The sequence below is a fragment of the Otolemur garnettii genome, unplaced genomic scaffold, assembly GCF_000181295.1.
Source record: "Otolemur garnettii isolate 467f Iridium unplaced genomic scaffold, OtoGar3 scaffold00072, whole genome shotgun sequence".
In the NCBI taxonomy this organism is placed as follows: Eukaryota; Metazoa; Chordata; class Mammalia; order Primates; family Galagidae; genus Otolemur; species Otolemur garnettii.
The window spans coordinates 9875413-9889956 of NW_003852467.1; the positions used below are offsets into that span (position 1 = coordinate 9875413).

General features: G+C 42.5%; 1 protein-coding gene and 1 pseudogene across 1 annotated transcript; both read right to left on the reverse strand.

Moving 5' to 3' along the window:
• Nucleotides 1-1318: 1318 nt before the first annotated feature.
• On the reverse strand, nt 1319-2521 carry LOC100960487 (coiled-coil domain-containing protein 85C-like). The gene has a single exon (XM_012807593.1). The coding sequence runs from the start codon at nt 2519-2521 to the stop codon at nt 1319-1321; it is 1203 nt and encodes a 400-aa protein (XP_012663047.1).
• A 4712-nt stretch (nt 2522-7233) lies between these two features.
• On the reverse strand, nt 7234-9067 carry LOC100960796 (annotated as a pseudogene).
• Between the last annotated feature and the right edge of the window lie 5477 nt (nt 9068-14544).

Genomic DNA, 14544 nt, shown 5'->3' on the forward strand with positions numbered 1-14544 from the left:
CCAGCCCACCTGTCCAATACCTCTCCAGCAGATTGACCCCATCAGCTTGTCTGAATGAGGACCCAGACCATTTGGAAATGGATGGCCTTGAACTGGGAGAAGAGTTGAAAGGAACTTCAGAGACCCCATTTTTCCACCAGGGGCCCAGAAAGGCTGAGTGACTTGTTGAAGGTCATACAGCAAATTAAAGCCAGAACCAGGTCAGGAGACTCCTCCCTTCCCAAGGAGAACAAAACTTTTGTCAACTGTGGCTCTGACAGCTCCATCAACAATGACCCAGTCTATGGCTGGGCCCTAGGAGAGGCCACAGCCAACTAAAGGCAGAGCTGTGGCCCAGTGCTACCCATCCAAAGATAAGTCTTGTGCTTCAGGGTACTGCTTTGATATACAATATAAAATGTTTACATTGAACTAAGTAACACATCCATCACAATTATACTCATTTCTTAATAGTTTTGAAATGCATCAATGTACAATGTTATGATTTAATAAAAAATAATTTATTTAAAAAAATAAAAAAAAATGTTGTGAAACATCTAAAAAGAAAAAAGAAAACAAAGATAGTCTTGTGAGGCTCTCTAGAAACTCTCCATAGGACCTTCCTATGTAAGCTGGCCCATCATGGAAACCACGGAAAGGAATGTGCCCCAGACACTGGGCTGAAGGAAACGAAAGATGGGGCATAACCTGGCGTGGGGGGGGCACTGCAGAGTGTGTTGGGGGTGGGGTGGGGGCTGATGAACTCTAAAAACAAGCAGCAGCTGACATCAGGACAGCTGAGGAGGGATCCCCAGGCAGTGAGGGGCCCTGGCTCCCACAGCTGAGTGTTAGAGGAAGAGGCTGAGACCCCAAAGCAGCCTCCAACCAGCCATGAACCAGCAAGTTTGTTCGTCCATGACAAAGAGAACCCAGTTCTTGGTGAGCTGGGGGCCAGGCCACAGAGGCAAGAAGTGGTGCCCCTGCATGAGGATCCAATGGCCTCTGTCCAGTGCAGGTGGCATTTGGGGGTGGGGGGCAGGACAGAGAAGCTTGGGACATTCCTGGGCCTTCAGCCTCTCCTCATGGAGGCCGCTCTGCTGCAGTGAATGGTCAGTAGCTTCTCATCCTCCCAGTTTGCTGGTGTGTGAGGCAGCAGATGGAGGCCTGGCTGTCAGCATGTGAGACCCACAGCGGCCAGGCCAGGGAAGGCAGTGTCCTAGGTACAATTCACCACAGAAGAAGACGACAGTGGCTCAGCCAGAGGTCCTGCCCATGTCTGGGGCATGAACTCTCCCTGAGAATCCAGGCAGAGCCAGCCTATGTCCATGGAAGAACGGCCCTACAAAGGCCCCTTGAACTTGTTCCCAGTCAGGTGCTGCCGGATGGAGGGCTTAGAACTGACAGCATCTCCCAGTTTTCTCCAGACCACTTTGCACATCTCGCGAACAATGGCCTTCTCCTTCTCACTCAGGTCCTCCTCACAGCTGTCCTGGAGCTGCCAGGCCAAGTTCTCATGTACCTTCAGGACCTTTATGGCGTTCACAACAGCCTCGGGCTTCTGTCCTGCAGAACTGTAGCCAGCAGGGGATGGCGAGGGCAGCTCAGGAACAGGGCAGGCCAGGCCATACTGCAGCGAGTCCTGGTAGGAAGGTGGCAGGGACGCAAGCTGGAACTCCGAGTGGTATGGGGAGAAGCCTTTCTGCCGCATCCGGAACTCCCCAAAGCCCACCTGCTGTGTGGGGAGCTTGTCACCCTCTAGCAGCTTCACTTTGGTCTCCAGCTGCCTGATGTACGTGGACGAGGGATCACACAGGCCATTGGGGAAATGAAGCATAGCTCCAGCCTTGCCTTTGGGGGCCTTGTGCGGCCCGGGGGGCAGCAGTGGGGGTGGAACACCGTGATGGTGGTCCGGGCTGCCTCCACTGCCTGTGCTCAACGTGCTGCTGCCGTCGCCCACGTCACGGGCCCTTGCACCCGCTGCGCCCCCCACCAGTGGCCCGCTCAGGCTGGCCTGGCTGTGGATAGAGATGAGGGCTCCCGCACCGCCACCTCCACTGCCCGCACCTCCCGCCGCCGCCAGCGAGGTGCGCTCCTCATCCAGCAGCAACACCAGCTCCTTGAGCTCCAGGTTCTCACACAGCAGGGCTTCCTGGCGCGCCTCGAGCTCGCGCAGCTTCTGCTGAGAGCGAGCCACCTCGTGCCACACGGCGTCGGCCGCATGGCGTCCGAAGTTCTGCCACTCACGTGCCAGCTTGCGCCCCTTCTGCCGGTCGTCCTCGAGGAAACAGCAGAGCTCGCGCAGCTCCTGGTTGTCGTCCTGCAGCCTCTGGTTCACGTCCTTGAGGCTGCGGATCTCCAGCAGGTGCTGATGCAGCCGCCTGTTCACGTGGCGCAGTAGGCCACGGTGCTCCAGCATGAGGCCCACCTTCTCGCCCTGGGCATACCGCAGCCTCCGCGCCAGCTCCACCTTGCTCCAGCGTAGCAGCTCCTCGTCTGGCACCTGGCTCAGGTCTTTCGACGCCACCGCTGCAGGCTTCGCCATGGCGGGGCCCTCGTCCAGCCTGTGTTCCCTGCACGGGGCTACCCTGGGCTGGTCCGCGTGCGCGGACTGGGGGAAGCCGGGGGCGCGCGCGGCACGCCAGGTGCCACCTCGCCCCTTACGCAGGGCACGCGGGGGCTGCCTGGGAGCCCGCACGCCTCCGAGCTCAGAACAGAGACGCCTGCTGCGTGGGAGGTGGTGCTGCAGGGCGTTCTCTGGGCTCAGGCCAGTGCCCTTATTTTCTATCGGTATCCCATCCAGGATTACACATTGCATTTAGTTATTATGTCTGTGATAATTTCTCAGCCTTCCTCATTTCCTGTGACCTTGAAAGTTTTAATGAGTACTGGCCAATTGTTTTGTAGAATGTTCCTCAATTTGATATTGTCTGATATTTTCCTCGTGACTAGACTGGGGTTATAGGTTTTAGAGAATAATAATCATGGGGTGAATGGTCTTATTGCTGTATCACATTGAAGGCATATGAAATCCATGTGATTTATCACTGGTGATGTTAATGTCCATCACGTGGTTAAGTGGTGTTTGTCACATTACTATAAAGTAACTATTTTTCCTCTTTTTATACTCTTTTATATGTTCTTTGAATGAAAGACAATAAAGCCATCCCACACTCAAACAGGGTGGAATTAAACTCCATCTCCTGAAGAAGGAAGAAGTATCTGCTGTTTTGGGAATTATTCTGAAGAGGGACTTGTCTCTGCTCCCTTATTTATTTATTTACTTATTTATCAGCATGGAATCATAAATATTCATTTTATGCCTTGGGTACCACATTAATTGTTTTGTTTTTCAAATTATTCCTTTTTTTGAAATAGACTCTCAGCCCTGGGTAGAGTGTCATGGCTTCAAAGCTCACGGCAACCTCAAACTCCTAGGTTTAGGTATTCCTATTGCCTCAGCCTCCACAGTAGCTGGGACTACAGGCATCTGCCACAAAACTTGGCTAATTTTTCTATTTTGAGTAGAGATGAGGATCTCACTCTTGCTCAGGATGGTCTTGAACTCCTAAGCTCAGGCAATTCACCACCTTTGCCTCCCAGAGTGCTATGATTATAGGCATGAGCCACTGCTCAGAGTTATTTTTCAAATTATTTTAGCTTTGGACGTTGGAAACTTTCATTTAGTTCATGTGCTCCTTTGATAATGCTCTCATCTTTGTTTATAAGACTTTTCTGATATATGACACTACAAGATGCTCCAGGTTTATCTTGTATATTCCCTGCCTCAGCCCTAGAATCAGCCATTTGTCCAAGGATTCCTAATTCCTTTTATTGGAGAATAGTGCTAAAAATCAAGATTGGGTGCTGGCTGCTCTTGTTGCTACTGAGATGTCACTGCTCCCTACCAAGGGCCTCTTAGTAGAGAGGACAATGAAACATATGTATGTACACTAACTCACGTATGCACACATTTCTATAATTACTTCTACATCTGTATATAATACGCACATCTGTTATATATATTAATTGTGAGATCATACTGATAATCTCCTTAATCTAGTACCACAGGGTTCTTTAGTCTTTCCTCCTTGTTTAACTAAGATTTCCCTGTCTGAAAGTAAGAAATTTGGTTCTCACCATCCATCATCTATTATTTACTTGTTCAACCTTGGATATACGTGTAAAGCAGGTTGAGAATTAGTAACCTGAACCCCATTGAGCAACACATTTACTAGCTAGAGTTAAGTTTTTACATATAGTTCTTTTTGTCTTTAGCTTTACAGTTGCCCTTCAAAACATTATTTGACAAAGTTATTTAAGCCAGTTTCTTTCCTCCCCCATGTGTTTCAGAAAAGTTATGTCATTCATTTGTAATGGAATTCTGTTGTCATAGTCTGTATTCTTTTCTGAGATCATTTAAGTCTATCTATCTATCTATCTATAGGTAGGTAGATAGGTATAAAATACACATATATATCAAGTTCAACCCCTTCCTGTAAGGGCCTTTAATTCCACCAAATGACAGTTTCAAAATAAAAGTAGCAACTTACTCAGTCCAAAGCATATGGAGGAGGTTGTATCACTAAGGGTACAACCAGAGGAACAGAAACACTGTGGGTGACATATGTATTATGTAATAAGCAGTTTATACTACAGTCCAGGCCTTATTAAATTGTGGGATCTTGTTTAAAAGTCTTAGTAAGGCTTTTGTTTTTGCTTCTGGTGCTAGAGCCTTCAGTCAGCAGGCCAGCCAGGCAGGAGAGAAGGATGAGGGGGAAGTAAGGATAAAGGAAATCCACAAAGATATAGGGAACTCACAAGGACTGACTGGAACTTTTATTGATCCTTCACTGTCCCCAAACTTCCAACTTTGATGACATGAGTGCCCTGTGGGAAAAGTAGGCACTCTTTTTGTGAAATTAATGAAACTGAAAAAGGATATGAGGGAGAGTTGGAGCAGTTGTGGGCTAGCTGCTATCCCACACCAGTAAGGTAAGCCAGAAAAAAATTTCATGAACTTCAGCAGCACCTGGTACCCCAGTTCCTACTTTCTGAGTGTAAAACAAATATGGTTGCTGGCTTACTTCTGCTTTCCAAATTTTTTGCCAAATGTCTCTGGTAGCACAAGCAATCTTAGAGTTATGCAGGGAACTGAGCAAAGTTTTAGCCTAGCTAAGTTGGCACAGTATAAATCCCCCACAGCAGCAGTCCTGCTCTCAAATAGCAGGTGGAAAAATAACTAAGTGTAATGAACCCACTTTTGCTATTTCTTTTTTTTTTTAAGTGACAGAGTCTCACTTTGTCATCCTCAGTAGAGTGCTGGGGTGTCATAGCTCACAGCAACCTCAAACTCTTGGGCTGCAGGGATTCTCTTGCCTCAGCCTCCCAAGTAGCTGGGAGGGATATTTTTAGAGACAGGGTCTCACTCTTGCTCAGGCTGATCTTCAACTCCTGAGCTCAGGCAATCCACCCACCTTGGCCTCCTAGGATTGCAGGTGTGAGCCACCATGCCTGGCCCAGGTTTTGCTATAGTTCTAAGGCCCATTGTCATCCAAAATCCCAAATGATCTTTTTCTAATGTTTGGTTAATGTTGTTATCTGTTCACATCCCATGAAATTATACATGATGCCCCAAACTTTGGATTCCAGTTTATAACTCTCTCTTCTTATGCCCTGCTTTAAACAGCAGTGCTCAGCTCAGGCTCACTGCATTTTCAATGTAAGCTCTTTAGGGGGACTCTTAAGGTCATTTCCTGATAGCAGACTTTGGTAGGGGTTTCTTGAGCCCTCCAAATCTCAGGGCAGTTGTTCCTAACTTGAATCTCAGTGAGCAGGAGCTTTGGTCAGGTCATCTTGCATTCCAAAGTCTAATCTCATTATGCAAGTTTCTCTACTTGCTTCCAAGGGACCAGAGATACTACCCATTTCAAGGAGTATTATTAAAGGAAAGCCAACGTCAGGACATAAGATGTTTCATTATATCCTTCTTTCCCCAAAAAATGTCTGCAAAGGGTGTGTTATGGTTTGTGAGTGCTGGGGGGAAAGTGATCTTCTGCATTTACCCACACAAATAGCATGTATAAAACAAAAATAAAAATTAATGAATTGTAATTGGAGATTCAATTTAACTTAAGACTTAAAACTATATTTAAAGCAATTTAAACTCAGCTGAGAGTGTAGCAATGCATAATGTCTAATAGGAATTTGCTTCCCATTTTATCAAATAGTTATCTGTAAGTATAAACAATTTCACTACATTATTTTTAAAAATTAATTGGAATGTGGGCTGCAATAAACAAATTGTATATGAAAACACCACACTGTACTCCATGATTGCATTAATGTACACAGCTATCATTTAATAAAAAATAAAAATAAAAAAAATTAATTGGAATGTATATTTTTAAATATGAGGGATTCTTATATTCCTGCCCAATATCTTACAAAAGATGGTTGTCCCAGAAGGGATCCCTAGAAGGTAATCCTGTGGGAGTTCTCAACCATGAAACTTTGAGAAAATTGAAAGTGCAGAGTAAACAATTTCATGTGATTAAATTTATTTCTTACTAGCTTCAGTGTGCTCAAATTAATCAATATTATTAATATAGAGATTCAGAAAATGTGGATAACCCCAAGGTATTTATTCTAAGGGAGTGAATTATCTGATAAGAAATTTATTTACCCACCATTTTTTCTTCTCCTTTTCTGAGTGTGCAAGGGCAAGGGAGAGGGGAGGGTGGGCAGACGAGTGTCAGTACCAGTCAAAACCATGGGTTGTTTCATTTTACTTTACTTGTAAAGAATAAATACATTTCTGAAATTATTAGGTCTGCAGAAGAATTTGATTTTCAGAATAAACTGCTGAAGATTAGAAAATGTCAAAAAGGTAATAGTTTTCAGAATATTAGAAATGACAAGATATATCTAATAAGGTTATGCATTTTCCAATAAAATGAATAAACTTCAAAAGTCAATTATAGGAGAAAATAGGGGGAAAAGGGCATAAATAAATTGCTCATGAATTCATGTAAGGATAAGGGGGGGGTAAAGAAACCAGGTAAAAGGAGAGGAATCAGGAAGAATATGTGGGAAGAAGGGAGGAAAGAGATAGAAGAGATGGATTTTAGTACATATTTTGCAAAATAAAAGACAAAAGGTAAATCTATGAATCTATAAACAAATCTAAATTGGTCAAGTAAATTTCAAAGTCCAATATGCTGAGGCGGTCTGTAAGCTGCACTGGGTGTGACACTTTCAGGACGGCAAGCACTGCACTCGATCTTGGCTCTCCTCCTCCTCGGATGTATCTGAGGTACTGGAAGACTCAGACAGGTCTTCATCTGACTCTTCAACTTCAGGATCTCCCCAGTGCTGCTGACGACTTCTTTGTGTCAGGTGATGCATAAGGAACCACAGCATGTGACTGTCAAACAGATTGGTGTGGTGCAAGCTATCTTGATCTCGTTCCTGCTTGTTCTTCTTAATCACATTCTTTAACCCAATAAGCTCAGTGGAATCTTTTGCTATGGGTGCCCAGATCTTGACATCATGGTCTAGGCCACTAGTTGCCATCACAGGTAGGTAAGGGTGAGGTTCAAGACAGGTTACTGCACCTCCCTTGTCCCCCTCCAGGAACTGAATGACCTGAGAGGATGATTTTTTCCCAGAGAAAAATGTGCCCACAATCACTACCGCTCATTATAAACTCACTCCTAGGGCCATAGAAATTGACACCTTTGACTGTGGCATTATTTCTATGCCCCTTGTATCTCTTAATATATTGAGCACCATCATCATGAGAGGAATTGAAGAGGTAAATATCATCATCATTATAGCTGGCCAGAAGCTCTGTGCCATCATGGCTGTACACAACACAAGTGATTGCTTTGGAGTCACAGTCAATCAGGTGATGAGGACAGAATTTCTTGAAGACTCCATTATTCTCACTCTCATTAATTTTCCTCTGGTCATAAATTCTTACAAACTGATCTCGTCCACCCACTGCAAATTGATAGGTATTGGCAGGATTCATATAGATTGCATACAGTCCCACTTTCTTCTCCTTCTCTTTCGTTACCACCACTTTTGAAGCTGGCTTGCCTTGTCTGAGGTCAATGGTAAAGACAACTGCATCTTCACCTGATGTTAAGAACTTAAAAGGGGAGTCTGGCTCTAGAGCCAATTTGTGGGAGGCTCCCCTATGCTGGGCTACACGCTTAGTATTCCTGCAGTATGGGACAGCAGATAGTTCTGCTACTCGTACTTGTCCATCACGGGCACACATGGCTAGGGTGGAATCACCACTGTTTGGAAGGAACTTTGCATGCAAGACATTATTTCTGTGTCCACTCTCAAAGTCCAATATTGGCCACTGGCACACCCAGTCCCACATTATCACCCTCAGATCATCACTGCTACTGACTAGCCAGGTGCCACGCTGGTTAAAGTGCACAGTATTCACACAACCCACATGACCTTCAAGACCATGCTGCAGGTGGAAACGCTGCACAAAAGCTCTTGCCCCACAGGCCTCATATACAAAGCGGGAGCTTGAACCCAGCTGCCGCTCCCGAAGAGCAGTAACAACTTGCCAGCGAGGTAGGGGCAGGGCCAATGTCTCTGATGATAACCATTCCTCCAGGGCCTGATCCTCATCTAATAAAATCTGTTGTTCATGGTTGGCCTCACTGCCCTGTACATGCACCTGAACCTCCTCTCCCTCTGTCTCCTCCTCCTCCTCTTCCTCTGCCTCTTCCTCCTTCTCTCCTTCCTCCTTTCTCTCCTCCCCTTCCTCTACGTAGTGACGGAACAGAGTTTTATTATTGATAGAGAAATGGTCAAAGTCCTCCAGGTCATCAATGTCAATGTCTTCAATTGAACTTTCTGTGTCTGTGTTAGCACCCCTGGGGGGATCACCATCCCTGGTACCCTCACCATCTCCGGTCACTTCCAGACTCAGGGCCTCCATTTCATTGTCTAAGCATGCTTCCCTCCCCGCCATTTCTCCAGACCTCTCCTCACGGCTGCTAAGAAGGCTTCTGTCTTCTAAGTCTGGTAAGCCACCTGTGGCACCCTCTTGGTGGGACATTTTGAATGATACTTGTTGTAGATGGTCTGGAACGGGAAAGTTGCCCGGGTAGCTAGGGGAAATGGGCAGAACTGTCCTAGATGGTGACAGATCCAGCCAGCAGCAAAGAAACGCCAACCAGGTAGGCTAAAGCAAAAGGGGAAGTCCAATTAAGGCAGTGCAGTATGGTAGCTGGTAAGGTTCAAAAGGCTTCTTCACGTCACTTTTGCGCAGCGTCTAGAGAGGGCTGTGATTTTTCCAGGCACAGAGCCCTGCCCCTACAGCCGTATTACACTGTGAGAAGCTGTGTGTGTTGTTTTTTGAAAATTAAAACTTGCTGCATTTTGGAAAATGTTCTTATTAGAGAACCATGAGCAAAGTGATCCTCCTTATGCAAGTAGTTTTTGGAAGATTCTCAGTGCTTTGCTAGAAAATAATGTATAAAGTGAGAAGATGTAGGTAAGAGCTATAAAAGATTAATCAGGGTTCCCACAGCTAGTGACTTCCTCACATACAGAAAACATCTTAAGAAAATCAAACAGCTTGAGGGAAACCTTGAGCGCTCTAACTGGTAGAATTAGTATACAGTTGCCAGATAAAATACAGGATGCTTAGTTAATTGCATTTCAGATAAACAACGAATAGTTTTTATTATGTATAGATCTCAAATATTAAGTTGGACATATTTCCACCAAAATTTTATTCATTATTTATCTCAAATTTAAATTGAACTTCTTGTTATGTATTTTCACATGTTAAATCTAGCAGGCTTCCTTAGTGAGAAGAAGAATATAGTACTTCATTGTAATCAGGGTTGAAATTAACTGATTAATTGGAATTGGACATTGTAATGAGTAATTATTTCACCAATTTGAGATAAAAGTACATCCTTTTTTCTCTTATTCCACTAGAGAGTCTATATATTCATTGGAGTCAGATACTTAAGATACTTTAAGATACTTGGAGAATACCAACACAATTTTATAAAAAAAAATCTGTGATTGTTATAGAACTATTGAAATATTTTATATATCTTTAAAAATATGTCAGAGGGTTCTGTGGGGCCCTTTAGGAAAGGAAAACAGGTCTATGGAGGCAGTTAATTGGTATTGGTGTGTTAACTTAAGAGCTTCTCTGAATGAATTACCTAAGGTGATGTCAGTGTATTTTCTAAGGGCTTCAGTAAACTGCTGACTAAGAATGCCAGAATGAGGAAAACAAGGTTTCCTTCCCTCAGAGTAATTGCAAAATAAATGCAAAATTGATTAAACATAGAAGTGTACAGTCTTGTAAAAAGAGAGGATGGTTCCAAGGCCAATAGTAATGCAAATATATGTAAAAGACTACTCATTACTATTTGTGAAGAATTGTGAACAGTACAGCAAACTGAAAGCCACCTGAAAACTCATCAAGAGTAACATGGATAAATAAATTAGCATATTTTCCTATAATTGAATAATGTATACAAGTGAGAATGAATAAACTAAAATAGAATGCATCAACAGGAATAAATCTTAAAAACACCATGATGGGTGAAAACACAGGTGACAGGACAGCCAATAATTTCATTTTTATGCAGGTTTATATAGTTTTTATATGTAATAAAACCTTTTTTTTTTTTTTTTGCAGTTTTTGGCCAGGGCTGGGTTTGAATCTGCCACCTACGGCATATGGGACAGGCACCCTACTCCTTTGAGCCACAGGTGCTGCCCCATGCATAAAACCATTTTAAAAGGCAAGGAAAGAATTGACTGACAATTCAAGATAATGGTTACCTTTTGAGGGCAGAAGAAAGTTGAAATCTTTCTAATTGTCAAATTAATGACAATTAATGACATGGTGGGGCATGGGGGAAGGGGAGATCAGACAGAGAAGGAGTGAGGGGGTGTGGGCAAAATAAATAAATAAAATAATGACTAATTCTCACACAAACTGGATTTAATTTTGATCAACGTATATTACTTAAACATCAATTTTTAATTCAACATGTCAATATGTTGTTTATCATATTGCATCCTTATTCATCCATGAAATATGTCTGTAATTTCCCCTTTAAAATAATATATTTTTTCTAATTTTACTATCAGGGATGTCCAGACTAAGTAGAATGATTTTGAAGTATTTCTATTTCTACTGTCTATAAGACTGGGCGTGATCTGCTTTTTTTTTTAGAAATTATTTTTTACTTTTATTTAAATATATTAGTCATCTATTTTTTTTAGACTTTGATAAAAACATAATAAGGAAAAAAACATTTTGTTTGCTATTTGTATTTTGTTGTGTATTCTGTAACAGACAAGTAGTAAATGATTATGTATTCAAAAAAATTGCACAGCTCTTATTAAAGCCATATTGATAGGTACTTTCTATTTTGGTTGCTGATACAATGCTATCTTTCTTTTTCTAATATTACTTTGTAATTCTTTTTTACATAGGAATATAATTGATTTTGTATAATTATTTTGAAGTTAGCTACATTGCTGAATTTTTCTTTTGTTTTTGGTAACTTGCAAGTAACTTGGTAACTTGAAAGTAATGAAATTTGTATTTTTTTTACAAACCATTGGGATTTTTAAGTTATCATAATTGTACTAGCTAGGATCTTCAACTTTACTAGGAGTGGTGGTAATGAGTACATTTATCTCATAATTGATCCGTAGATAATGCTTTTGTTTCCTCATAAAATCTATATATTTGTCCCAATGTTATCTTCAATCATTATGTCAATGTTTTGCCTATAGTTGATGTTCTGTAAATATTCATGGAATAAAGGAGCCTGAAATAAAAGAAAGAAAGAAAGAAAGAAAGAAAGAAAGTAAGTTAGTTGAAATCTAAGAAAGAAGAAGCTTCAAAAATTCTTGGCACTGTTTACAGCTTACCCTAGGCATAGGTATGTTATTATTCTTTCTATTATTTATTGCCAAACATGTACACTTTTATACCCTTTTTGATGTATGAAGTGCTGAATAGTAGTTCTTTAAATGAGATAATGTTCATCGACAGGGATTTTTTTTTTTTTTTTTGAGACAAAAGTCTCACTTTATCATCCTGGGTAGAGTGCAGTGGAGTCACAGCTCACAGCAACCTCCAACTCTTGGGCTCAAGTGATTATCTTGCCTCAGCCTCCGGAGTAGCTGGGGCTATAGGCGCCTGCCTCAATGGCAGGCTATTTTTAGAGACGAGGTCTTGCTCTGACTCAGGCGTTCTGGAACCCGGGAGTTCAGGCAATCCACCTGTCTTGGCCTCCCAGAGTGCTAGGATTACAGATGTGAGCCACCGATCCTGGCCCCGGCTCCAACAAGGGTTCTTGTTGAAAGGCCTAAGCAGAGGTGCCCAGAGACAAGATCAGAACCAAGGAGGTTCAGGCCGGGTTTACTGAAAGTGGAGGGTGACCTAACTGGGCTGTGCAAAGATGGCATCTGCGTCCCAGGGAGCAGGCAGAGACCTTTTTTATATAGGGCCGTAGGACGTGGGCAAATTCCATGGCTTGCCTTGGGCTTTGATGAGTTAGGGTCCTTTGGTGCCAACTTCAGGGGGTGGGGTTAATCAGATCCTTTGTGTCCTTTAACTTCGGAGGAAAGGAGTGGAGGAGGAGGAGAAACTGCTGGTGTGTGGCAGAGATACCCCTCCTCAACACTCGCTTATGCACGGAGCACAAAACAGGAAGCCTAGAGCGAGAAATGCTAACATACACATACTGCCATTGTCCAAGAAAGGAAGTCCTATTAATTGGCTTTGGATATATCTAATTCCATTGCAAAGAACAGTTCCAGTGTGAGAGGTGGAATGAGGCTATTTAGCGTGATGCTGTTTTATCAATCTGCCTTTTAAAAATTTGTTCATTAAGCAAATTTTGACTATAAAGTGGCTTTTCCTTTAAGTTTGATCTTACTTTTTCATTACATAGGCATTTCTTTTAACACTTGACATTGGAAAGCTCTCCTTTTAATGTATATAGGCTGAGTTTTTGTTTGTTTGTTTTTCAGTTTTTGGTCAGGGCTGGGTTTGAACCCACCACCTCTGGCATATGGGGCCAGTGCCTTACTCCTTTGAGCCACAGGTGCTGCCCAATATGTAGGCTGAGTTTTCAGGTACATTTGTTCTGTCGTGCTGGTTTTATTTTATTTTATTGGTTTAATTAATGTTTTAAATTTGAGATTAATTTATTTGATATATTTGCATTCTCATTCATCTATTCACCACACATTTATTTAGGGTTCTTTTATGCTGTGTATTATTCTAGGTACTCATAATAGAGTGGTGAATAAAAGTGGCATTTCCTTCACTCGTGGAGTATATGATATAGTAGAGAAAAAAGACAATAGATAAATCAATGAATAGACTAGACAAAGCTGTAGTGAATATTATGGAAAGAAAGCTGCATATGTGCATATAGAGTGTAGGTGGTTATTCTGGGTAGTGCATTCAGGGAAGGTCTCCTTTGTGGTGACATTTAAGTGGAGAGCTGAATGAGGAGGGAAGTGAACCTTCTAGGGTAAGAACATTCTAGGGTAATGTCTAGGTAAATGTCTAGGAACATTCTAGGAAATGTCTAGGGTAAGAACATTCCCTATAGAATGCTACTCAGTACAAATTCTGTAACATAGTGGCACAATGTGAGAGTTCATGGAATTTCAAGAAGCCTATATTAGAATGTTGTTAAGTAAGAATTAAGGGACAGTAGGAGGCACTGACACTAAAAGAAGCTGTGGACGACTAAACAAAGCTTTGTTGGCCATTATTAGAAATTTGAGTTTTCATTTTATTTGAAGTATGCTGGAAAATCTTTGGAAGCTTATTATTATTTATTTATTTATTTATTTTGGAGACAGAATCTCACTTTGTTGCCCTTGGTAGAGTGCTGTGGTGTCACAGCTCACAGCAAACTCAAACTCTTGGGCTGAAGTGATTCTCTTGCCTGAGCCTCATGAGCAGCTGGGACTACAGGTGCCTGCCACAATGCCCAGCTATTTTTAGAGACAAGGTCTTGCTTTGGCTCAGGCTGGTCTCGAACCTGTGAGCTCAGACAATCCACTTGCCTCAGCTTCCCACAGTGCTAGGATTACAGGTGTGAGCCACCACAGGGGACTGCCTTATGTGACTAACTTTCTAAAAAGATGACACCAGCTGCTATGTGGAAAACAGCATGAACTAAGAAGAGAGAACAGAAGTACTAAACTATTGCTCTAATCCAGGGGAGAAATTAAAGTGGCTTAATCTAGAGTGGGAACGGAGCAGGTGATGAAAATTAGTTATGTTTGGAATATATTTTGAAAGTAGAAATGATAGCATTTCCTGATGAGTTGAATGTGAACGTGAGATAGAATCAGTCAAGCCACTGGCAAGAAACACACACCAGTTGGATAATTTGAAGTAGTTCAAGAAGTAGGATTTCTAGCATGGCACCTGTGACTCAAATGAGTAGGGCCCTGGCCCCATATACTGGAGGTGGTGGGTTCAAACCCAGCCCTGACCAAAAAAAAAAAAAAAAAAAAAAA

Excerpts from the sequence above, each read along its gene's own strand:
- LOC100960487 (XM_012807593.1), bottom strand. The coding sequence starts at position 2,521 with ATGGCGAAGCCTGCAGCGGTGGCGTCGAAAGACCTGAGCCAGGTGCCA.